This window comes from Aspergillus ruber, assembly GCF_000600275.1.
Source record: "Aspergillus ruber CBS 135680 unplaced genomic scaffold scaffold00003, whole genome shotgun sequence".
Taxonomy (NCBI): domain Eukaryota; kingdom Fungi; phylum Ascomycota; class Eurotiomycetes; order Eurotiales; family Aspergillaceae; genus Aspergillus; species Aspergillus ruber.
In genome coordinates, this window is record NW_024467299.1 from 930,829 (window position 1) to 954,707 (window position 23,879).

Below are 23,879 nucleotides of genomic sequence, written 5' to 3' on the forward strand. Positions count from 1 at the left end.
TTATCGCTTCTATAAGAAACGTGATGCAACTGACACTGCGCACTACGACAAATTTCACTAATTGAAATTAGGGCTGATGGCTTGATTCTGGGATCATGTTAGTTTTGGGGTTGAGCTTTAACGATAGACTAGACATTCATCAGTTTCAAGCTTGCAAGCAGAACCTAGTCACACCTCCAGCTGGATTTCGCCAAACGACTATCGCAAGTGATAAGAAATAAGAGATAAGACATTTACAGATGGCAAGTCAATAAGCTGCCATGTAGCGCTTGAAGCTGCTGCAGTAGTGGCTTGTACTAGCAATAGTCACTGCAATTGCTTCGATCGACTTTATGCTATTCGTATGTTTGCGTCCACCACTGTGTGCATAAAAAGGATTGAGGCCAGCCTTAAAACCATTCTGTTTATTTGGCATGTTACGAAAGACAAAAGTCGGTTACTTCCTTTCGGAGTTTATAGTCGACAATAGGAACTCGAACCTTAAGTGATCCGTTTATACGCACGGATCGGAATGCCACGAACGCGCTAAAACAGTTCCACGGTTGCTATTCCAATTCAATGGATACAGAAATGTGATCAGAACTAAGGGGCCTGGTTGCTTCGCAGATTTATTACCTTGTGGGAGAAAAAAAAAAAAAAAAGAAAAAGGTGTCGGATCGATGAAACGGGTTGATAAGATAATGCGAGCTAACTAGCTAGGGTTCGGGTCAACGCCCCATATAAATTTGCTCCAACTAACGTCACAAACATAACAGGAATAGTCTGAATGCACTCGGCAGTCCAGTCGCCATTGAGACAGGAACTGCAGACCCCTCACCTGGAACGATAGCTATTCACATCGTCCCAGCCACCGTAGGCTGCTCGTTTTTCAAGCATTACCCTCTCCGCCATGTCACGGTCCTGTCAGTCCTTCTGTCGGCATGCCATATTACTTACATCGTCGATAATCTCGAGAGACAGTCGAATTCCTTGGGTTTGATTGTATCGCCATTGGCATCGTTTCGGTACGATTTGTACAACTGCACGAGCATATGTTCTCCGAGCACGTATCTGGCAAAACAAGTTCGTATACAATACATCCAGAATGAGGACCCGGGTTGGCACGGATTTCTTAGCTTGAATGTAGTTTCTGGGGGCTAATCGGTCGTTGAGCTGCGCCTTCGATGCGATCAATTTCTTTTGGGGGGGGGGGTGTCATGGCGGAAATATATGGAACGGAATGGGGGCTTTTGATAGTCAAACACCTCGATTGGGATGCCAGAGTCGAACTATGCAGATGGATGGTTTAATTGGCATGGTATTGAATTTCACAATTGCACGGGAGATTTTGTCTGGCACCTCAACCTCGGGATGCATGCCATGCATTTTTCTTCCCTATGTAGATAAGATCTTGATTGAAGATGATTCCATGGTCGTGTATGGCATCCCACTACGCTTAGCATAGATTTGGCAAAGTTTACGTTTACTTGGTTACATCTACACATAAAACCAAACATTAAGAACCGTAAATTTTTATTTTTGGCGGTTGGAAAGTTAACGACTATGTTTCCTCGTTTCGATTCACTCAAAACAGAAAAACAGCCCGCCTTCAGATAGCTCGCTGTGACCACATCATCTACAGACGCAACAAACAAACCATCTTCGAACGTAGTCTTATCCCAACAACCCAAACCAAGAACCACCGGTTTATCAAGTTTAAGCGACCAGGGTGCTGGCGGTGGCGGACTCGTATCTCCAGGTAGGGGGGAGGACACCGACGGTCTTGTAGTAGCGAGACAGACGGTGGATACGGGACTCGATGAGAATCAGGCGGAACTTGGAGTCAGTGTCCTTGCGGTTGCGCTCGAGATGCTTGCGGACGGAGACGGCCTGACTTCGTTAGCGCTTGTTTTTCTTTTTCTTTTTCTTTTTTTTTTTTTTTTTTTTTTTTTTTTTTTTTTTTTGACGAGTAAAAGGGAAGGTTTACCTTCTTGATCAAGAAGTAAAGGTCCTCGGGAAGCTCGGGAGCGAGGCCTGTTAAATCACTCTGTCAGCCATGACCAAGCAGAGGCAATGGAGACTGGCATTTCTGCACAGTTCCTTTCGAAGGAGAGAATTGAGGACTGATAGGGAGATTTGCGGTTGTGACATTCTAGGTTCTGGAGATTTTTCAATCCAGAAATAACCATGTCTTGATCAACCGTAGTGTCTCCTAATCAAATCACTCTCTTCATCCCATCGAAGTAATTGTAAATGGCGTAAGTGTATTCGTACCGTTCGACTTCAAGATACGGAGGATCTTGTTACCTATTCGCTTGTTAGCCCCGTCTCCCGGTATCCTCTCAAATCGCAAATGCAAACATACCAGTAACAACCTTGACCTGGGCAACACCGTGCGAGTCACGGAGGACAACACCAATCTGCGAAGGAGTGGCACCCTTCTTAGCGAGCTTGCAGATCTGGTCGACAACCTGGTCGGGGGTGGTCTTGAGCCAGGCCGGGGGAGTGCGAGAGTAGGGGATGGCGGAGGACGAAATGCCCTTTCCCTTGCTGTGAAGACGACCCATTTTGTTTTTTTGGTTTTGGTGTTGACGGTGGTTGTCGACGGTTGTTGTTGGCTGCGTTGAAGGAGATATGAAAAGTTCGCGATGAATTTTTGACGATGAGCGGAGAGTGGAGTGTGGGTCACGTGAGTCTTCGCTTAGGGTGATGGTATTTAAGCCGCGCGGATCGTGATTTCTTCCGCCGGGAAAATCTCTGCGATTTGCATTTTACTGAGCTTTCATGATGAGCTCTTGCTTTGTTACTGCGACTAACTAACAGATAAATACTGCGCAGCTATAATCCAGGTCAGTTCTTTTCTTCCTCGCGAACTCAACACAATGATGATACACACCTTACTTTTATTTTTCTGGTACCTCTTATGTCAGGAGTGCGTCCTAGCGATGTTCCTCCGATGATCTAAATGGACTTCTGATCTTCTCCTTTTCACTTATACTGCTGCAATATGCTGTGAGGACAGTTTTGCTGACTTCGTAAAGCTCGTCAGGTTCTTTGCTTTTGCCAGAGTATCGGTTCAGGTTTTATCTCGATGCGATAGGCATTGGGCTTTGATCCCCACACTCTGACCCACACATACTGGATAGTTTAATAGTCAAATGAGATGGAAATCGTTTGTGCTTGGTTTTCTCATTGTCGACACGTTTTCTAGATCGCGCTGGCTAGCCTTGTATCAGGCTTCCATAGCGCAATTTACGGGCATGCATAAAGTGCTGGCAGTGGCATAGTGTTATCCCAATCCCACACCTGCCACTCGTCCTCATAAAGCCACCTGCGCATGACTCGAGAGCCCTGCATGTTGTAGCAACGAGTGCTGAGATTCTGTAAAGTCAATATGCAGCAAGGCAATGTATGCTTGTTCCGTTTGAGTTGGGTGATTCCGGGTTCCTCTACCTCAAGGTTGTACACTGTCGAAGGGTGTATGAGGGTATCCGGAAGTCATCCGGATACCATCCGGCAAAACGCCTGAACGTGCAGCTCAGTCAAGCTACCTTGGCGTCAGTCCCTGGGAGTGCATCGACAGCCGCGTCGCATAGCATGGCATTTGCATAATACCACAAAGAATCACACCGCTAAAGTACAGTAGATATCGTCGTGATTAGCGCCAGAGTGCCGCAAATTAACCAATGGTAGAAACGCGGTGGTTGCTTTGAAGGTTGATTGCTTATTTCCTTTTTCAACGCGCTGCTCGTATGGCCAGACCCTACTGGTATGAACGAAGGCAAACTGCATACAGGACGTCATGGGACAGAGACAAATAAACTCCTACTGGAAACTCCTAACGAGACAACTTGGCCAGAATCCGCGCGTAGCAGCAAATAATATCATATCACCACGCCAATTCACCTAATCGGATGACTCGGCTGAATCCGCGTCAACCAACACATGCGGCTCGCCTTCACAATATTATTATCTTAGACAAATGGCCTAGCTGTGATGAGTCAAAATGGCCACTTCGCGGCCAATGCTCAGTGTCGCAGGAACAGACAATCGGAAACGGCGATTGGATCGGAGCTGGATAGCTGAATATCCAGTCGGAGGGGAAAAAAGCGTTGATGCACGCTGACAGGCTGCGGCGCAGTGATGGGTCGGTTGCTGTCACGGGAAGAGTGACCAGTCACCTGCCATATCGGAACTTCCGTGGTTTGCTAAAATACGATTTCTTTTAAAATAGCTTTTTGTGTATACGGAGTACGCCGTTGGGTTGGAGTGCTGGTGGTAGACAGATAACTTCGCTGGAGGGGATATTGACTCACGTTGAGCCCCCGCAACACTGGGCTACAAATGCGCTGTGTATGCACCCTATACACTGCCTCCTTTACTGTAGACTGCCGCTGTAGCACAGCCAGGTTATTTACTTACCAAAATGGCCTGCCGTAGTGATTGACAAGGTCAACAATCATTCATTCCCCGAACTGACAGCATCGAATCATGTAGAGGTTGGATACATCACAGGGTGGTGCAGGCAGTTTCAAACATGCCGGGACCCTTTTTTTGGCCAAGGTCCACATATGGGCTTGGTAGGCGCAAGTGTCTTGTGTCGACAGCAGACCCGTTTTATCTATGTGTCGCATATCATACCAATATAATTGCAGTGAAGATGGCATAGCTTTCTGGGCATCAACGGCGATCACTAGGTGAAAATACGCGGCACAACCCATACACCCACTTGGATCTAGACTCACCACTTTCTGTACCCTTCGTACCGCGACTTCTACAAAAGCAGTAATTATTATGCACTATTATCACTGTTATAGACTATCACCGCCAGTATTCAGGCATCAAAAACGTAGACGGATGTCGAGTTGACATCTTCAAAGCAATGGCTAAACCTTAATCAATCTGAACCCTAATTTCACCGGCGATTCTGGTGGCGCAAAAGATGAAGAAAATATTAGCGCTAGGACGCTGACAGCATGACACAAAACGAAAAAAAAAAAAAAAAAAAAAAGAAACATTCCTATGAGTGAGTAGTGCCGATTTATGTGCGTAAAGTACGGACCATCGTCTGTAGCTCCAACCTTCCCATATTTATCGAGTGGCACTACTATCAACGGGCTTTGATATCGCATATAATACCGCTTTTCGGAGACTGTAACAACTTAACTGGCTACTGACTAGTGTTATTAGCGTCGCGTCTACTCAACGTTTTCGATCGTGTAATACAGTAATACACGTTCTTTCGTGCAGCAGCCAATAAGCAACCCTCGTGGGGCAAAGGCGATGGTGGTGGCCCCTGCGTGGTTAGTACGAGTATATCCTAGTAAGGCATCAGATTAGCCACTCTCATGTCGGCTTTACTTCTCCTTTTCATGTTTCGCTCTGATATATACTCTTATTTTATCCTCACTTCTTGCAACTTGATCTTTTTCCGGTGTAAAATTCGGTTCAATTGCATTGTATCTGCTCGTGAGGTCCTCGTTATTCAGTCCCATGCCACAATAACATACAGCCGTCATGACTATCGAGACTCGAATCTTCGACCCCAAGGAGGGTCGTCAAAACTCAAATTACACTGGTGCATGCCAGTTTCCCTTTCTGCAGCAGAATCTCTTTCCCGATACTGGTGGATGTATGCGCTCCTCGCTTGACCCTTGTTCCCTCAAGAATAACTCTAACAGCACGATATAGACATCGACGGACGATACTGCGCGCTAGTCCCGAACCCAGGCGGATACGAAAATTGCTGCGTGCCATGTCCGGTGGCTAATTGGAAATACGGTGATGGTACGTCTATCCTGGCCGGTTGATCGTTTCAGCAACTAACCAGTGTATAGAGTTGATGGCGAAGACGAAGATTCCGAGTTACATTAGTGCCGTCATTTTTCCTTTTGTTGTTCTTCTACTACTATCATATGTGGTTCTTCCAGCGAAATATTCTCATCGGCATTACTTGAGTGTTTCTTTTACCATTGGGATTTGCTGCATGCATGTGAGTCGTTTGATATTAGCCTGGTCTGGAATTTGCTGACAGCGATAGATTGCTTTTATCATACCACTAGGTGCCAAACCAGACCAATGCTACAATGAAATTACACCAAAAGGCATGCACGATGATCTCTCATGCGCCTTTACCGGCTCCCTTCTTCTTTTCGGAGGCTTTAAGGTTGTCGTATGGAGTACGCTCTTCAACCTCCCCTTCCTATACTGTCCCAAGCTAATTTGCAGGTTTTATCCGCGCAATCGCCTTCCACCTCCAAGTCTGCTGGGAACAAGTCCTCGGCAGAAAGTTCATGTGGGGAGCCCTAATCTGCGGCTGGGGCATCCCAGCCATCGGCACAACAGTCATGCTTATCTTTACCGGCGTCTCCTTCCGCTTCGGCGAAATCTGCCACATCAACATGGAAAACAGCATGTATGACTACTGGATTCCGGCGCTGGTGTTTGCCGGCGCAGCCCTCATCCTTCAGTTATCGACTATGGCCTATTGCATCCGCGTATACCTCAAGACAATATTTAACAGGGAACCCAGGGCTACGACTGGCGGGTTGCCATCTTACGCCGCTAGCGTTCGCTCGATAAATGCTCGTCAGGCATACCGGCGGATCAGCAAGGTTTTCCGGCTGCAATGGCGCGGCGTGGCATTCGTATTTATCATCATTGCAAATGCCCTCCTCTACGCCATCGTCTTTATTAATCTGGACGCCACTACAAAATTAACACACGAAGTTATCCAAAAGGCCTTCCCCTGGCTTCTTTGCCTTTCCCTCACAAAAGCAGATAAAGAATACTGCAAGCAATACGCCATCAACATCGGGCCGGACAAGGATACTCTCCTCGCCGTCCTCACGTTCCTATCTATGGTTGGCCTTTGGAACGTCGCACTCTTCGCTAGACCATCTATGTTCACAGGCTGGCTCGTACTCTTCCGAAATACATCCAGCAATCAAAAGGAATGCGTCTCCGCGGACGCTAGAACCCTCTTCGCTACATCCCCCGAAGCGCGCGGCTTTGAAATGTTCTACAAAAACTCCACTACCACCAACACAACCTCCAACACAAAAGCCCCCGAAACATTCATCGATATCGGCATTGGTATCGCCCGCTCCTCAACGCCCGACAAATCTACCGACGAGACCAGAAGTCTAACCTCCCAAAAGCTCCCCTCTCCCCAATCACCGTCCTCATATGATTGGGAGTCCGATAAAGAATACATCAGACGACAGCCCGTGAGCTTCTCAAGACCGCATCCGACTGTGGCTTTGCCGCCAAGGATAAGGCCTCCCATGTCCAGGACACCGAGGGTGGCAAGTCCTACGGGGTTGGAATGGGATCCGAGGGATACTTTTGCGGCACCAAGTCGGAGTCCGCAGGAGGGGGAGAGGTCTGGGGCGAAAAGGTTTGGGGGGGTATGAATATGCTCTTCTTCTTTCTTCGTTTGCAACCCTTTATTCAATTCTTACTCTCGCTTCATTCTGTTTACCATGTTATACCTTTTAAATCAGGTTCGATTTTGGTTATGTCTCCTTTCGTTGTTCAACACATACATACACTTACACTTCTTGATTGATGGCATGTTATATGATTGATGTGTTTGGATTCGTTTGCTATACCCTGTTGTTTTGTTGTTTCGTTCATGTGCTGGGTTGTTGGTTGATATATTACATTGGAGCGTTGATTTTGGATACATATACTAGTGCTGGAAATGAGGGGAGGCAGGCTTGTGTATATAAAGTACATTTTGGAAGGATATGAATCAAGATACGGAATACCAAAAGGTACTGCTTCGTACCTCTCGCAAAATTTCATTAACGTACTTGTAGTCCAGCGTGGTGCTTATCAGATTGAATATCTGACCAAAATTTGGAACTTACTGCTTCAGCAGAGCAGGCAAGATTATTGTCTAGCGCCGTGAAAACACATTCAGAGAATACCAGCAGATTAAGCGATTGATTGACAGCTGCTCACGTAAAAACCATCTGCTATGATACATCACCAACCAACCTCACCCCGGATAAAGTAAACAAAATAAACCAAATCTCGACAACGTTTTCTGACCTAGCACTTAATAGCGAGCAGACAAAGGGGAATAAAGATAGATGAAATTTAGAAGCACAAGACAGATAACATGTATGAATTATGGTCACTTTTACCAAGCTTCGACGTCGAAGTTTTCCTGTTGCTCATTAGTATACGAAGCGCAGGTTGGCTAGCGTGGGTGGAGCTTACCTCGGAAAAGTACGTTGTCACAACTGTCCGGTCCGAGAACTTTCTTCCGGCAAGTGCCTTCAGCGCATTTGTTGTAGATTCCACCGTGTCGAACTTGACGAAGATCTTGCCTACCCCTGCAGATTGCCTGCTGCCACCAGAGGGACGGGGGATCTTCACGCCAAGGATTTGACCGTATTTCGAGCACTCCTCCTGCACGTCGTCGCAGATTTCTACTTCATTAATATGATCCTAGAGAGTGAGATGGTGGGGAAGACATACCCTCGTAATCATCATTGTCCATCAGTTCCTCCGGGGTCACCATGTTCAACAACTGCAGCACACGACTGGTCTCAAGGTCCTGAGATGTAGTCTTGGCAAACATGGACATCGCGTTGACGCCCATGTCCAGACCAGAGGCCTGCGTGATTCCAATACTAGCCCGCACAACCTTGAGATGTCTGTCACCAAGTTCCATACCATTAAGTCCCTCTACGGCAATACTGGTTGCCGTAGGATCCGCGTATTCGCAGAATGCGATGCCCTGTGCTCAGTTAGCAAGAGATGATCATGAATACAATTGACATTACTCACCCTAGATTCCTCCGTCGAACCGTCCTTGACCAACACAAACGACTTCAGCTCGCCAAAAGACTTGAGCAGCATCGTAACAGGCTCCTCGGGAATGTAATGCGGGATGTTCGATACACAGATCTTGTTGGGCGAGTCCGGAACTTCGTTCAATAACACACCCTCCTGGTATTCCTGCTCTGCACCACCAGGGACAATGTAGTCCTTGGGCCGCCGTACTTCCAACCCAGCAGGCGCGCCGTTGGCTCCAGCCTCAGATGCATGGTCATCCATCAAGATTCCGTCGAATGCAAGCGCAACAGTGGCATCGTTTGGTGTCTTGAATTCCAACAAAGCGAAAGAGTGGTCCCCAGACACTTGGGCGGAGATACAAGGATCCACACTCTGGATGACATTAAGACCGTTAAGCTGAACATTAAAGAACGCGAGCAAAGTCTCGCCGGTAGCACTGGGAGGCAAGTTGTACGTGAACAAACGTTTGGCCTGGCGAGAGTTGGAAGCTTTGAGAGTCGTGCTTTCCGCCTGTTCACCGCCAGGTTGTTGGTTCATGAAAGCCTGGAGACGACTGGGGTCCATCGGCTGCTGTCGAGGTGCTCCAGGAAGAGGGAACATTCCTGTGTTTGTCAGTTAGTTTGGACAATATACTACCACTGGAAAGAAAAATCTACCTGAAATCTTCGCCTGCTCCGCAGTAACATTCTCATAGCCAGGAGGCTTGATATCCCATTGTGTCAGACGGCGCTTCCGAGTCAATACCGAAGCAACATCCGTCAAGTCAGGTGTAGCCTCCCTCTTTCTCGGCGGAGGCGACGCAGTCCTCCTCCGATCTCTCCGATCTCCACGCTCACGTTCGAACTCACGGTCATGGTCACGTTCGCGGTCGCGGCCTCCCCGGTCTCCCCGGTCTCCCCGGTCTCCCCGATCTGTCCGATCTCCTCGTCGGGACCTACCACCGTCAAACAAGTCTCGGTCTCTTTCGCGTCGGGAGGGTCTGTCATCGTAATCTCTGCGTCTGCGCTCGCCGCGGTCTCGGTCCCATTCACGGTCATCTCTGCGGCTGGAGTAGCGGTCCTCCCTTTCTCTGGCGCGGTAATCGCGGCTTGACGAGTATGTATCGGTCTCGTAATCGCGTCTGGATCCTCTTGAGCTGTGGTGAGGAGATCTCGATCGTCGGCGTTCGCCTCTATCTCCGCCGCGTTCGCGACGCTCGTCGCGCTAAAGCTTGTTAGTTGATTTGAATGGTTAACATAGTTGAAGGGACTAAACTCACGTAGTAATCTCTAGGGCGACCGGAGTCTGCGATGATAACCGGTTAAATATGTACCATAGAACAGCGACAAGGAATGATACTAACCTCTAGACGAATAGGCGTCGCCGTTCATTTTGAGCTCCAAGCAAGCTTCCTCGCGTTCCTCCTAGGGGTAACAAAGGCGGATGCAAAAAGAAAATTAAGCTTAAATTAGAGTAGCAGCGCCCGAGCAACGTTGAAGCCAAACCAAGCGATGGCAAGAATAATTGAACGGAGTCTGGGCGAAGAGGACAGCGACAGTTGCAGGGCGGCTGGACGAAAACTTGCAGGTCTCGACGATCGGCCGGCGTCTAGATCGAAGCGGTTAGCGCGCGTCTGTCAGTGGAGGCCTCACCGCCTGGGAAAAGTTGGCAGAATCACGTCCTATCAAGGTTATCTGGACTGCTAATCCTTAACTGCTACACCAACCAGCATGACTGTTGGTGCTTTTTCGGAATGGCGCAAGCTTCCAGTGAGCCTGAGTGAGCTATGCATCAACACGACTCTTCGGTGTGGTCAATCGTTCCGGTATGTCCCTTCACGCCCCAAGTTGCAGCGCAGTGCATTCTAACTTGCATCTGGCTAGATGGCATAATGTCCCCGATAGCGACGAATGGCGATGCGTGCTCCACGGGAAACTCCTCTCCTTGAAACAAGACTCTACCTGTCTCTATTACAGAACCTACCGCCCTTCAAAGTCAGACAGTACCGACAACGACGACACAACCACCCTCAACCTAATCAAACACTACTTCAATCTCACCGCGAACCTAACAGACTTCTACGCGCAGTGGTCCTCACAAGACCCGAATTTCAAAAAGAAAGCTCCCCAGTTCACCGGGATCCGTATCCTCCGCCAAGACGCGTGGGAAGCGCTCATCTCCTTCATCTGCAGCAGCAATAATAACATATCGCGCATTTCGCAAATGGTTGAGAAGCTTTGCTTACATTATGGACCATTCATCGGGACGATCGATGATCGCGCATATCATGACTTCCCAACTCCCGACGCATTGACTGGTACAGAGGTTGAAGGTCGCTTGCGCGGGCTAGGATTCGGGTACCGTGCCAAGTATATTTACCAGACGGCGCTTATTGTCGCGAAAGAGCGGGAGAAGGGCTGGTTGAATGGACTATGTAACCCGGAGTCGCCAGCCTTTGGGGTTAAGCCTGGATTCGGGGGTGAGATGAAACCAGAAGGAAGAGATGGTTATCGGGAGGCGCATGAGAAGTTACTTGAGCTGCAAGGCGTCGGGCCAAAGGTTGCCGACTGTGTTTCCCTGATGGGGCTGGGATGGGGAGAATCCGTGCCCGTGGACACACATGGTAGGCTTCCATCCTTTATCCTTGCCTGCGTGTTCCGCTAATCTGAACGTCACAGTATGGCAAATCGCCCAACGAGACTACAAATTTGGCAAAGGCGCACACAAAACCCTCAACAAAACAACATACGACGCCGTCGGCAACCACTTCCGCAAAATTTGGGGCAAAGAAGCTGGTTGGGCACATAGCGTCCTGTTCACGGCTGATCTCAGGACATTCTCCGATCGACTTGCCTCATCGAAGAAGTCCAAGGTGGAGGTCGATGTCAAGGTAAAGGAGGAGAAAACTGATGATATGAAAGTTGAGACCAAGGTTACGACTGCCGTTGCGGTTAAAAGGTCTGCTAGCGAGGATGGCGATGAGAAGGTCAAGGTCGAAGATGATGTGACAAAGACAAAGGAGGAGCCGAATGGCATTGTCAATGCTTCGCAAACGACAACGAGGAGGATGTCGAAGCGGCTTCGGAACTGCTGATCTGATGCTTGTTAGATAGTATTTAATGCACAGTATACCCCTTCATCTATTTGGATATGGACTTTGTTATCTTGGAAAAACAAGCACTTGGATTAGTATGCTTTCTCCTATTCTGTATATACTCGAGCCACAACACACATTACCTGGAATTCAATCAACCAGACACCCAAACAATCAACCCGTAAAGCGGACTATTCAATTATCGAGATAGATAAGAAATAAAAATTAAATTCATTTATACTACGTAGTTACATCTTCATCCATTGGCCAACTATGCATAGCTGCAAACCGCCGCTCGGAAATCTATGGGATACTGGGCAGTAGTACACTGCACCCTCCCGGACAAGCTACATGGCATCACCGATGCAGATTCGCATCCTTTTGCCAATAATGCGCAGCTATAAGATACTGCTTGGGATCCCACTTGTGACGCACTCCCATGAGCTGCTGGATATTACTCTCTCCCCAGAACCAGCTGTCTGACATCGCCGAGAAATCGCAAGATTCTCCCAGACAGACACCGACAGTACGGGGTCGAATCGCCGCCATGGCTTGCTGTGTCTAGGTCTTGCATTAGCAGTTTCTTGCTGTCTTCGACGGTGGCGTAAATCGACATATAATGAGGTCTGACACTACCGGAAGCGCTGTCTGCTTCGCGGGTAAATGGGGTACCAGAAAGCAAGGGAATTTCCTGAAATAGTGTCTAATGTGACGGCTCATGCCACATCTATATTAATATTGACACACTATCAACGTCGCAAACGATGCTTCCGAGACAAACACCATCATACAACCCCTATAAAATCTCTTCATCTAGATAGATTTCTTTTCTTCTCTTTTTCTTTCCCTCCAGATTCGATATTCTCAGCGATGGCTACACTAGTTTAGATAGGAATAGCGTTTCGTCAGTATCTACTAGTCCGAGCCCGTGACAGCTCTTCCACTATTCAGCAACTGCCCTGAATCAATCAATCTGATTGGGAGAAAAAAAAAGAGAAAAAAAAAAAAAAAAAAAAAAAAAAAAAAAAAAAACCATCTATCATAAGGCCTATATATACACAATCTGGTGGCCATCAATCTAGCTACGAAAAGAAACCATTGCAAAAGAAGTTCAAAGAGACAAAGAATACAAAGTGCATAATGCATGTATGCATTGGCTGTACTGAAAGAATGCTGGTTGCATAGCCGTAGTCCCCTGATCATTTCATCTCTCAAAATGTCTTTGAACAATTCACTCGAATCATTTGGTATTTCTGCAAGTCTCTTTCTCAGGGACTATGCAGGCAGCATCCTTTACAATGGCCACTGCATACATGCGTTATGCGCTTTGTGCTCCTTTTATCTCTATGAACTTCTTTCGCAACGACCTTCCCTTTTGCGCTTAATTGACGGCCGCCAGTTTGTGTATAAAAAGGCCGTACAATAGATAAATATCTAGAATCAGAGTTCTTCCTCGATTCGTTTTGAATAGTGCCTACGACACCCTTCCGAGCATAGTAGTTAACAGTCCTATGCAATAGGAATTTATTAGTAGACTATCTAACAAGATTCTAGCATGAGAAAAGAAGGAAGAAGGCAGAGCGCCCAGAGCTTGCTGGTGTGTGCAGTGGGGTCTATGTCTTACATCAAACAGACCAAAGTAAGGAGGAAGAGCTCAAGCATGATTCGGACATTCTCCTTGATAATCTGAGGGAAAGAATCAGCACTCTCCTCATTGTAAATATCGAATTCCTGGGCCTTATTCCGGCAATAAGTCCGCCAACCCCGGGAAGGTTATGTGGAACTGGCGATACACTCGGCCTAATGGCAACCAGGAGATGGTTAGTCGCAAGGTATCTCTCTCTATCATTTATCCGTACCAATACAGTCCTCAGACCGTTATACCCCAGACCTAAGCGCAGTATTAATGCTTACATTGAACAAATGATGGTTTTGTAATTATGTTACGGTTCCAGGGCCCGTCTTACTGTACTTGAAGAGTCCAAGGTCAGAAACATGCAACGAGAACCTAGTGTGGTTATATCCCGGTGATGATTTATCCATTTCTTTGAATCCACTATATCCTCGTCCCTTAGGAACCAACCTCGCAAGCCTCCATCGGGAAACCTTCCATTCCCGTGTGCCCAGATAAATTTGTATGACACTTCTCGCTTAACTTGATATTACCATCTAGGTTACAGAAAAACCCACAGCTACTATCCAATGTTCCATCCAAGGAGCCAATTGACTCCCGGGCCAGTGGTGCTACCACTTGCACCAACACCCTTCACTAATTAGGCAAGTAACACAGCCCTACGAAACAAACAAGGATACGCATGTGGGGAGTCTTTTCAACAGGGAGAGGGGGATATGCATAAATGTAACCTTAGATGACAATCATATCCTTCGGAGAAAGCCGAGATCCATGTTCTGTACGTGCAGAAATGTGTGGCATATGCATGGCTATGGCCCGAAAGGAGAAATGGCGCAGTGAACCGGCAGGTGTGCCGAGTAGGTCTGCCAATGGTAAGATCATTGCTGAAATGGGATTCATATGAGGGATTTGTTAGATTTTATATGGGGGCTGTTTCTGCAGTTCAATTTACATTTGTTCGGATTCATTATAATCATTCAATATGCACATGATATCCCCTCATCAAATAACATGATAGATGACAGGCATCGCTCAAGCAGAGAAGAAGAGCAAGCTATATATAGAGGGAAGAGAAACCACAGTGACGATCATTCGTCAGACGCTTCCGTGTGAAGTGACTGACACCACCCAAGTACCCACTCAGTCTACCGCCAGATTAATTGAATCTGAAGCATGTAGGGAGAGGTGTTCAGCGGGAGACGTGGTGTAGGTGCTCAAGCTGGCACCATATGGTTGCTGCCGGTATGCATACCTACGACCAACGGGGTCTGATGCTGTCCGTCAATCGCTCTGACAGCAATATCCGTCAATAAGGTTCGTCTTGATCCAAATAAGAGAGACAGAAGAGAAAAGCAAGACGCTTCACAATACACCCCCCTCAATCACTTCACTCCCACCCTCCTCACTCCACCCCCATTCTTTCAACAACTGCTTAACCCGATACCCCGTCGCCCACCCAAGATCCCTTTCAACATCCCTCAACAACCTAACAATCAACCTTCTCTCCCTCGCCTCCGTCAAACACTGCCCACTAACAAACAGGGGCTGCAGGGAGTGGATCCTAACTGAACTATCCGGTCTCGCCAGCGATATGCCCAGTATCTCGCGGCTGTGGAATCTTATCTCGCTCTCGATGGAGCGGTAGGAGTTTAGACGGTTGGCGATTGTGCTGCGCCGGCTGGTGGAGTCGTGCGGTTTGTTGATTAGGAGGAGGATGCGCGCCATGTGGTAGTGCTGCATTGTCGCGGAGCACATGGGCATGCAGTGCCAAACTTCCGGGAGCGGAGCTGCGTCTGTGTCTGCGTCGTCAACGGGTCGGTAGTGCAAGAGCGTGGACGGGGTGATCCGCGCGCAAGGGCGGAAGGTATCCGGGAGGCCATTGTGCCAAGCGTCGAGCTCGGCTTCAAGACGGTACCAGCGTTCGAGGAGGGCTTGTTGGGAGATGCCGAGGGGGCCGGTGTCGATTGCGTTTTGGTCGAGGTGTACGTTGTCGCCGGCGCTGATGAAGTTGACGATTTTGGAGAGGATCCAGATGAGCGCGTTGGAGATTAGATCTTCTTTCATTACATCGTTGCCTTCGGGGTAGCCGGCGGCGCTTGTGTTGGTGGGACGTACGAAGCCCATGTTATCGAGTTGGAGACCGGCCTCTGTCCAGAGTACGAGATCTTCGGTGTTTAACCTAGTGTGGCCCTCATTGATGACTGACTTGTTAGCTTCGTACAAGGTTTCTTGAATGGCAACTTACAAGCTGCAAGATAATCCTGTCGTGCAAAGTTCCAGAATATCGCTTTCCTTGCCTTCGACAACCCCGATTTCTTCGGTGCCTGAAATGGATCGAGAGGATGCTGTTCCAATGGCAACACGCCAACCTCAGCAACATCAAGCAGCGACTTAACCCCACTCAAATGCCTATTCCACGCCGGAGTAGCATCGAGAAACTCATAAACCGACAAAATCGCCGTGGCAGTCAACACCTCGTCCGAATGAACCCCGTTCGAAAGACGGCTACTCGTGTGCCGTCGTCTACGCTTGCGTGGATTCTCGTCATTATCCTCACATATCTCAGCAGCCTGCCACTGCCCAAACGCCTCTGGAGTACTTAACGGTGGAGGCCCCTTATCAGGCTGCAACTCCTTCATCAAAAGTTGGATGGCCTTGTCATAATACTTTGCACCATACCAATACCAGTCTACTTTTTGCATGTCCGGCCAGCTCTCCATGGCTGATTGTTTCGAAGTGACACCGCCTACAGGTGCCTTTGCGCCTTTAACCCGACCTAGTTGTTTCGCGGAGAATGCGCACGCGGCGTACTTCAGGAGAGGATTAGTGAGGGCTCTGATAGGGACATATGACGCGAAGTATGTCCCCAGGTCGAAAAGGTCCATCCTGCAAACGTTTGTTTGTAACCATCCATTATGGCTATCCCCGGAGACGAGACTTACCACAGGCCCGGCGCTTCTGCATAGTGTCTTAAGAGGAAGGCGACTTCGTGGTTGGATTCGGCATGTACACTGGTTATCGATTCTGCGGGCGGTCGCGACGCATCTGATCTTGCAGATATTGAGGAGCTTCTGGCTGGTTGTTGGATACTCGGGTCAACTGGTGGAGATAACGAGTGAGATGGGTTGAGGAGGAAGTTGATATTGTTGTTAGAGGTTGGGTTCGACGAAATCGAGACTGGAGGTGAGGCATGCGGCGGGATCGAGCGCGTTCGGCCAGGAGAAGGTCCAGAAGAGGTAGGTGGTGATATGGGATTGAATGGAGAACTGTCCGACATGGACAGGTGAGTCTGATCACTCAAAGGGAACGAAAACCGATCGTGAGCGGCTGCCGTTGACAAAGCCTCCAACCCTTGTACCTCTCCATCACGGATATCCCTATTCCCATTCCAATTCTGACTCTGCGCATTCGCAGCCAGTATCGCGGCTTCGGACTCGTGCAGCGTCGCTTCGAGGTCGTCGTTATACGGATCGGAGTTGTCGACAAACACCACCTGCTTCGGGATATCCAGCCAAACGCTATCCTTGTCAAATGTATTCTTATACGAATAAAACCCCTTCAGATTCCCGCGACCACTCGACGAAGCCTCCTCGGCATCCTTATTCATCGATGCATTTTGCTGATGTCGGAAGATAACGCCTTCGCTCGGTCGACACTCCCGGCTTCCTTTGCGACATTGCGAACACTGCGGTTTTTGTTCATCGCCTGCACTATTAGCGGTGTATGGATCGTAGACTGACAGTAGACGTACACTTTAGTTTCCTAGCCCGACAGGTCAAGCTGGTACGATTAGCTTCGCCTCTTCTATGCTGGTCCCAAAGAAACTCACCAGCCTGTGCGCGATCGCATAGTACCGGGTAAAACCGACAACGGTTGAGCAGCGGCATCCGAGGCAGGGGAAGAATGCGATGCGACGATCAGCGGGCCTGGCAGGTATGAGCTGAATGATAAGTGTAGTAACTCACGATGCTCTGGGGATAAACGGTGACGGGTGTAAAATACGAGGACCACGAGGTTCCGGTTAAAAAAGCGGGGGATTCTTTCCTTCCCCGGTGAGCCGCTATGCGGGGATACGGAGTACATAACCCCATATACGATATTGATGGCTATATTGGATTATGCGAGAGTTTTCCTGTAGTCTCTTCCGAATCACAGGAGAAATGACAACCATCGGGGTCTCTTTCTTTCCTCGGTGAATGCCTTCATGCAGGGAACCAACAAACATCTACTACTCCCTACAAACCGTAACTTGTATATCCTCCTCAAAACATATTCTCGAAGCTTTTCTGCTGTATCTGAGATTGTCAACTAGTTGAATCCATGATAGGAATACCTACGAACCTTGCGGCAAGTCGTATAACTAATAATGTCCACTTTCATCCATCAAAAATGGGTGGTCTGTTCTCTCGAGTCAACATAATGATGGAACACGATGGTTGATAAGAACGTGGGAATTTCAACAGATATTTAGTCACAGTGAGCTTAAGTACCTAGCAAAAAACGATATTGCCATGATGTGACCTAACTATCAAGGCAGCAAAAACCATTCCCCGAGAAAGGCCATGTCCGGAGACGGGGTTTGGCTCACTCTACCGTGGACGTTGGCTATACCGAGAAGAATGAAGATATCATCTCTTTTTGGCGCGGAACTACACACGAACTTTACTGAAAGGCTGATGAAGTCTGCTCTACCGTAGTCCCACGGCAACAAGCCCATCTCCTTTAGACATCCCAGACAATCGATAACAAAGCCCACCAGTTTTCGCCTTCTAGTGTCAAGCGTGATTCGCAATGAGAACTTTTTTGTTTAGGGATAGAAGCGGGTATTAGACGGCTTCTGATCTCTACCTGCTCAATGCAGTGAATTTAGCTACCTAGAGGCTCTTACCGTGAGGCGGCTATTTGTTTTTCATGTCAGAAAAAGTTGGAATGGAGCGGACAGACCACAGATGGATCTATGAAAAATGCAGCCAGGCACTGCTTGAACTCAAGGTGCTGTACATTGGAACTCCACGCAAAAGCACACGGACGGCCAGGTCAGGTCAGATGGTACCCTGTTGAACCGAAATACCTTACCATTACCAAGCAGCTTAGGGAGTATAGCGAAGAAGTTGGGGTGGTCCCTACTAATATCAGATGACCTCCTCCATCTACCTCTTAATATTTACTTCCTTGGAATATTTTCTCATAGGGAAAAGGGGTTACATTCCAGAGGACATGTGCGTCGTAGGGAGACTCGACGCCACAGAATCATGTTGCACCAGGATAACAACACGAGGAAACATGACACGACACCCTTTAGCCTCTCTTATATTTTCACAAAGGAATAACGTTTTGCAAAGCCCATACTTATGGAGCCCATAAGAAAAGGCAAAGATAGGACAGAGAGGTACATCTGGTCATCGTCCACCTCTTCATCACACGTTTACTTTAACCTAACGTCTTCAGACCTTGTGCCCAAGGTTCAGCCTTGCGGTCTTGCCGGGTTAGAAAAGAGAATCAACCCAGCCCAACTGTAATGACATGATCCGAGAAAGCTCGATCTCATTGGTGAAAATTACCTTATCTGAATTGCCTGAGAATGATGAGAGCTTAAAATAACAATAACACTGCAGACAATACAAGTTCATTGCCGATAAAGAGACAAAAAGGCGAAATAAATTACAAAGGAAACAGGAGGTAGTGTGAGATGTTTAACTTGCTGTGGATCACATAAAATTTACCGAGATTGAACAAGGGGGTAAGGCGTGAACAAAAAACTAAGAGACGGCCAAGGCATTGACTGTTCTCGGTGTCTCAGGTAGATGCCAAAGCTTCATTCTAAAGCATCGATATAGCATATGGCATAGGTTATAGCATGTAGCATTAGCAACTAGAGAAGACCAACAGGTTTGTACATTTTAGTAGAATAGAACCCTAACACAAGTTATGTTCCATTCTTAGTATCCTATACGACTCCTTTAAAGAACCAGAACAAAAATAAAGAATCCATATCCATCAACAACATACCATTATATTGTCATTACCGCGACTTGCGCAGGCTATGTACACAAATGTTCTCTCTTCCCGTGGTTCACTTAGTACAGCACATACATCCACGGCAGCATATTCACAACGACGAGACAGACGAGTCGATGCGCAAGAACATGCACATAAACAACATCCAAAAAGGCAAATAAAACCGAGTAAAGGGGGTCTGAGAAAAATAGACCGGGAGAATGGAATAATAAAAGATAATAACAGATGACGAAAAATGGCGAAAATGACAAGGCAAGGTAACGCAAGGTAATAAACACTAAATAAGGGTATAAACAACAACAGCGGCTCCCAGGAACGCCATGGTCAGGTCAGTATGTAACAAGAGCGTCGGCTATGTTCTTTTTCTTTTTCTTTCTTTTTTATATGAGTAACGAAGATATTCCTGGTCGAAGCTATATCGCCGGCGCAGGGCTTCGTTGGCCCAAGGTGTTAAACAAGTACTCCGGAGGCAAACGCTGCATGTTGGGTTGCCGGTCTGTGCCAACGGCCTGAGGAGCACGCATGTAGCCCTGGCGACGGCGTTGGATCTTGTTGAGGATGATACCGGCGATGACAATTAGGAAGACGCAGCCAAGGGCGCAGCAGAAGGAGACTAGGACGACGATTCCGTTGGTGTGGCGCTTCTCTGCATAAAGGGTTAGCAAAAGTTTATTTTTCCAATATAAAAGAAGGGAAACGCACCCTCTCTAGCGTACGGGTTCTTGTTCTCGTAGAACACCCGCGACATACTGCCCGGCTGGCCATCGGCTGAGGAAGTAAGGATAAAAGGTGTAATGTCTGTACCGTTGTACAGCACAGCAGAGACGTTGCCAAAGTCAGGCACAACCAGTTGACCAGTGACCAAAAGGACCTGATCTTTGTTGAGAATATCGACTTCATCGTGGTCCGTAGCGAGAGGCAAAACTTCCAACCCGCGGATGGTAGTTCCATCTCCGAAGAGATCTTCCTTGGTCTGGAAGCTCGAGCCATCGTACCGAGTGATGAAAGACGAGCCGTTGCTAGCTTTTCCGGCAACCCAGAAAATAGAAATGTCCTGGCTGGCTGGCGTAAAAGCGGTGATGTCGCCAGGGATAGCAGGCGACGATGCACCGTCAAGTGCAGTCCACTCGTTCTTCTTGAAGTTGTAGGTTGCAATGTTTGTGTTGTTACCATCAACCTGGAGGTTACCAGCGGCGATCAGCTTGTTCTCAGTAGCCCACTGGAGTTCTAAGATGGTTCCAGACAGGTCAGATCCAGGGCGGTTGTACCGTCCCAACGACGGGTCAAAAACACAAACGCTAGGGCAAGGGTATCCACCACCACCCTCAAAGTTGCCTCCGAAGTACACACTGTCGGAGTTGGGGCGGGGCGCAATAGCGTTAACGACCACATTCTCACCACTCAATGCAGGAGGTTGCATGTTGGCCCACTCGTCCTTCGATAGGTCCCAAGCGAGAATACCATTCAACTCAACATTAGCCTTACCCACAGAGCCAGTGACGTTGCCACCAGCATAAAGCGTGTCATCAGTAACGGCCAAAGACAAGAACGTCGAATTGCTGTCAACTCCCTCATCAATGGTGGTGATTGTTTCCTTGGAGCCATCAAGCAGAATAAGGTTATTGATGGTCGACCCGTCAGTGGAGTGAACGCTGAACTGGCCTCCGAGAATGGTGAGGTTGCGGTTGGAGCTCGTATCGTAGGCACCAATGTAAGTTCCACCGGTCGAGTTGACAATCTGCTTCGCGGACAACAGTGGATCCAAGTGCAATCCTTCCTGATACCTGAGGTTGACAGCATCGACAGCGGCAATACCGCCCGAGGCGAGACTACCAGCATACAAAGTGGCGTTGTCGACCTTGGTAAACGATGACAATTGACCGCCAAGCTCGATCTGGCTGACATTGAGGTTCTGCAGCCAGTTCTGGCGGGACGGGATCCAGATACCGAATCCTGCCACGGAAATTTCCTTGTTGTCATCGAAAGCCAACAATTTATCGAATTCACCACTGATGGCAATAGTGGTCTCATTGATCTCAGTGGAAACGTTCAATGGTGCAGCAAGGACCGAGTAGACAGGTCCGTTAACACCACCTCCCAGAGCGGACCAAGAATCGGAGTCAAGAGAGTAAGAAGCGATATGCTTCAGGTTCTTGCTGCCCTTGGCGGTGCCAGTAAAGTTTCCACCAACGTAGAGCGAGTTTTCCAACGCCGCAATCGATCTCACCTCGGAATTCAAACCACCCTGAGCCAGAGCAGTGGCATTGCCATCGTCGAAGTACATGATGTTGCTAATGTCCGAGTCGGAAAAGTTGCCTCCTGCGTAGATGGTGTCACCCTGCTTGATAAGGGCCCGGATGGTAACCTCATCATCAAAGTCCAGTCCCGCTTTGTTGAAGCCAGATTTCGAAAAGTCGGTTTCTGTGGTGTTTGTGGATGGGTCGTACTCGTACAAGCCGTTCAATTCCCCACTTAACCCGCTCGAAGCGTCCTTGAGGACAAACCTGACACGAGATGCCACCACAGTGATATCGCTCTGACCATCGGCTGGGGTCAGGGTGACGCTAGGACGGAACGAGCTGCTACTGGCATCAACGTGGCCGGTGAAGATATTGTCATACTTCTCGTAGTAGTTAGTCTGGTAAAGAGTGGTCGGGCTAGGTTCATCCTCATCGGAACTCGACGACACTTTGGCCGTGATATTAACAATACCACGTGCGTCACAGTCATCATCCTGTTTGCAACCAGGTGTGTACAGCAGGATACTGTAGTTTCCCGACTGCTTCACATCAGGTTCGAAAACAACAGAGGCATCAGAAGAGGTGGAGTCGGAGACCTGGGTGCTCAAATAGCCGGACTGACTCTCGCCAGAAGGCTTAGCGGTCCAAGAGCCTGTCGTAGTAGCCTTGGAGGGATATTCAATACCTCCGCACGATGGTTCGTTGAAGTCATTGACAGCGTACGCCATGATGTTTTCCTGGAAGACTTCGATGCCATTGAGACCGGCACCATCTCCATACCAGTCAAGAACTTCGATTTGGAAACCAGACATGCCAACATTGTTCACGAAACGGAATTCACGGTACTTGTCGTCGGTGCTGCTGGTTAGGGGGCACGAAGAGTCGCAATAAGCATCATCGCCGTTGTCGTCGGTATAGGTGAGGTTCATGATGCCATTGTCAGGGAGCGCGCGAAGCAAGAAGTCCTTCGTTCCACGGCCGTCGTAATGGGTGTTGTACAGACGGATCTTGTTTGGCTTGAAACCATAGCCCATCTCTGCGCGCCAGTATCCCGGAGAGTTATCGTACAACAACCACGTCTTGCCGGAAGCATCGTCGCCGCTGGTTTGGCAGATAATGTTCTTGGGGTCGCTGAAGCCGCTTTGCTGAGAGACCGCGTCGGATGTGATTTTCGCATCCTGGAGGTTGATGACCTGCTGGTTCTTCTTAGAGTTGGTGGAATTGCCGATGCCGTCAAAGTCACCACCAAAAATGATGTTGCCGTCATCGCCCCGAATAATCGCAGTAACCGGTCCATTGAATCCACCAAACGCCAAAGACTTCCACCCTTCACCATTAACATAGGCGGCCGCATTCGAGGAGTTTTGGAACCGAAAATCTCCACCGACATATACACTGTTGGAGTCCTGGTCGCACAGCATAGCAGATATCGAACCCGACAGACCCGGCATGGCAGTAACCTTCGTCGTGTTGGGGTCAAACTTCGCGATACCCTGTGCCTTAATCCCACCCAGGCTCGTAAAGTTACCGGCAACGAAAATATCGGACGTTCCATCCTTCTGGGTTAACGGACACATTTCGAGAATATAACCGTCGGAATCGGCGAGCGTCGTAAGGACCCCATTCGGAAGCGATGTGGAAATCGATTGCGATCCATTGTTGGAAGAAGTCGAGTTCGACTGTTCGGTATAGGCATACAGCGACACGGCATCGAAATCTCCGGAGAGCGCGACTCGTCCTAATGGTGAGAGATCTAGTTTGGGATATGAGACGGAATGGAATGATAACCCATCAGCGACTGCGGGTTTAACAGTCGACAGTAATGGGAGAACGGTCGATAAGCCCGCCGTTACAGGCCCTAAGACTGAGGGAGCCCTCATGGCTCAGGGGCGGGGAGAACGGCGCGGGCTTCAAGACAAGAAAAAAAAAAGTGTTAAAGGGTATGAAAAAGAGAGCTTAGAAATAAGTTTGAGAAGGATCAAAGAGAAAAACGAGAGAAACTGTAGGGCTCAGGTGGTGGCGACCCAACACGATAACGCAAGAAAAAAAGGAGTGGCCTTCAAAAGAGGGAGGTTAAAAAATGAAAAGAACGGAATGATGGAATAAAACGAGTGAATGAACGGAC

At 48.4% G+C, this 23,879-nt stretch overlaps 8 protein-coding genes across 8 annotated transcripts; 3 read left to right on the forward strand and 5 right to left on the reverse strand.

Moving 5' to 3' along the window:
• Positions 1-1,695: 1,695 nt before the first annotated feature.
• On the reverse strand, positions 1,696-2,546 carry EURHEDRAFT_448247 (40S ribosomal protein uS15; the record flags this gene model as incomplete). The annotated part of the gene is made up of 4 exons (XM_040783730.1): positions 1,696-1,869; positions 1,967-2,013; positions 2,254-2,286; positions 2,345-2,546. 4 exons carry the CDS (start codon positions 2,544-2,546, stop codon positions 1,696-1,698), a joined length of 456 nt encoding a protein of 151 aa, XP_040642324.1.
• Positions 2,547-5,134: 2,588 nt separating this feature from the next.
• gprM lies at positions 5,135-7,778 on the forward strand. Its single transcript, XM_040780962.1, has 5 exons — positions 5,135-5,611; positions 5,671-5,766; positions 5,817-5,971; positions 6,020-6,158; positions 6,208-7,778. The coding sequence occupies exons 1-5, from the start codon at positions 5,497-5,499 to the stop codon at positions 7,392-7,394; spliced, it is 1,692 nt and encodes a 563-aa protein (XP_040642325.1). The 5' UTR covers positions 5,135-5,496; the 3' UTR covers positions 7,395-7,778.
• Positions 7,779-8,128: 350 nt separating this feature from the next.
• EURHEDRAFT_374702 (splicing factor u2af large subunit) lies at positions 8,129-10,160 on the reverse strand (the record flags this gene model as incomplete). The annotated part of the gene is made up of 7 exons (XM_040778670.1): positions 8,129-8,155; positions 8,209-8,420; positions 8,470-8,731; positions 8,782-9,392; positions 9,447-9,993; positions 10,049-10,074; positions 10,133-10,160. The coding sequence occupies 7 exons, from the start codon at positions 10,158-10,160 to the stop codon at positions 8,129-8,131; spliced, it is 1,713 nt and encodes a 570-aa protein (XP_040642326.1).
• Positions 10,161-10,482: 322 nt separating this feature from the next.
• EURHEDRAFT_408978 (8-oxoguanine glycosylase OGG1) lies at positions 10,483-12,027 on the forward strand. The gene is made up of 3 exons (XM_040780963.1): positions 10,483-10,594; positions 10,653-11,392; positions 11,448-12,027. The coding sequence occupies exons 1-3, from the start codon at positions 10,500-10,502 to the stop codon at positions 11,861-11,863; spliced, it is 1,251 nt and encodes a 416-aa protein (XP_040642327.1). The 5' UTR covers positions 10,483-10,499; the 3' UTR covers positions 11,864-12,027.
• On the reverse strand, positions 12,027-12,531 carry EURHEDRAFT_408979 (uncharacterized protein). The gene has a single exon (XM_040780964.1). It carries the CDS (start codon positions 12,410-12,412, stop codon positions 12,221-12,223), a length of 192 nt encoding a protein of 63 aa, XP_040642328.1. The 5' UTR covers positions 12,413-12,531; the 3' UTR covers positions 12,027-12,220.
• Positions 12,532-12,883: 352 nt separating this feature from the next.
• EURHEDRAFT_408980 (uncharacterized protein) lies at positions 12,884-13,340 on the forward strand. Its single transcript, XM_040780965.1, has one exon. The coding sequence runs from the start codon at positions 13,080-13,082 to the stop codon at positions 13,287-13,289; it is 210 nt and encodes a 69-aa protein (XP_040642329.1). The 5' UTR covers positions 12,884-13,079; the 3' UTR covers positions 13,290-13,340.
• A 1,092-nt stretch (positions 13,341-14,432) lies between these two features.
• Positions 14,433-17,488, reverse strand: EURHEDRAFT_528519 (uncharacterized protein). Its single transcript, XM_040787066.1, has 5 exons — positions 17,326-17,488; positions 17,248-17,276; positions 16,439-17,201; positions 15,742-16,382; positions 14,433-15,697 (listed from the first exon to the last, which is right to left on the reverse strand). The coding sequence occupies exons 1-5, from the start codon at positions 17,343-17,345 to the stop codon at positions 14,859-14,861; spliced, it is 2,292 nt and encodes a 763-aa protein (XP_040642330.1). The 5' UTR covers positions 17,346-17,488; the 3' UTR covers positions 14,433-14,858.
• Positions 17,489-19,927: 2,439 nt separating this feature from the next.
• EURHEDRAFT_448661 (putative cellular morphogenesis protein (Rax2)) lies at positions 19,928-23,634 on the reverse strand (the record flags this gene model as incomplete). Its single annotated transcript, XM_040783755.1, has 2 exons — positions 19,928-20,160; positions 20,217-23,634. The coding sequence occupies 2 exons, from the start codon at positions 23,632-23,634 to the stop codon at positions 19,928-19,930; spliced, it is 3,651 nt and encodes a 1,216-aa protein (XP_040642331.1).
• Between the last annotated feature and the right edge of the window lie 245 nt (positions 23,635-23,879).

Coding starts and splice junctions, on each gene's coding strand:
- EURHEDRAFT_528519 (XM_040787066.1), bottom strand. CDS start 17,345: ATGCGATCGCGCACAGGCTG. Junction 17,277..17,325: donor ATGCGATCGCGCACAGGCTG/GTGAGTTTCTTT, acceptor TAATCGTACCAG/CTTGACCTGTCGGGCTAGGA. Junction 16,383..16,438: donor GCAGAAGCGCCGGGCCTGTG/GTAAGTCTCGTC, acceptor AAACGTTTGCAG/GATGGACCTTTTCGACCTGG.
- EURHEDRAFT_408979 (XM_040780964.1), bottom strand. CDS start 12,412: ATGGCGGCGATTCGACCCCGTACTGTCGGTGTCTGTCTGGGAGAATCT.
- EURHEDRAFT_408978 (XM_040780963.1), top strand. CDS start 10,500: ATGACTGTTGGTGCTTTTTCGGAATGGCGCAAGCTTCCAGTGAGCCTG. Junction 10,595..10,652: donor CGGTGTGGTCAATCGTTCCG/GTATGTCCCTTC, acceptor GCATCTGGCTAG/ATGGCATAATGTCCCCGATA. Junction 11,393..11,447: donor CGTGCCCGTGGACACACATG/GTAGGCTTCCAT, acceptor TGAACGTCACAG/TATGGCAAATCGCCCAACGA.
- EURHEDRAFT_408980 (XM_040780965.1), top strand. CDS start 13,080: ATGTCTTTGAACAATTCACTCGAATCATTTGGTATTTCTGCAAGTCTC.
- gprM (XM_040780962.1), top strand. CDS start 5,497: ATGACTATCGAGACTCGAATCTTCGACCCCAAGGAGGGTCGTCAAAAC. Junction 5,767..5,816: donor TAATTGGAAATACGGTGATG/GTACGTCTATCC, acceptor ACCAGTGTATAG/AGTTGATGGCGAAGACGAAG. Junction 6,159..6,207: donor CTTTAAGGTTGTCGTATGGA/GTACGCTCTTCA, acceptor GCTAATTTGCAG/GTTTTATCCGCGCAATCGCC.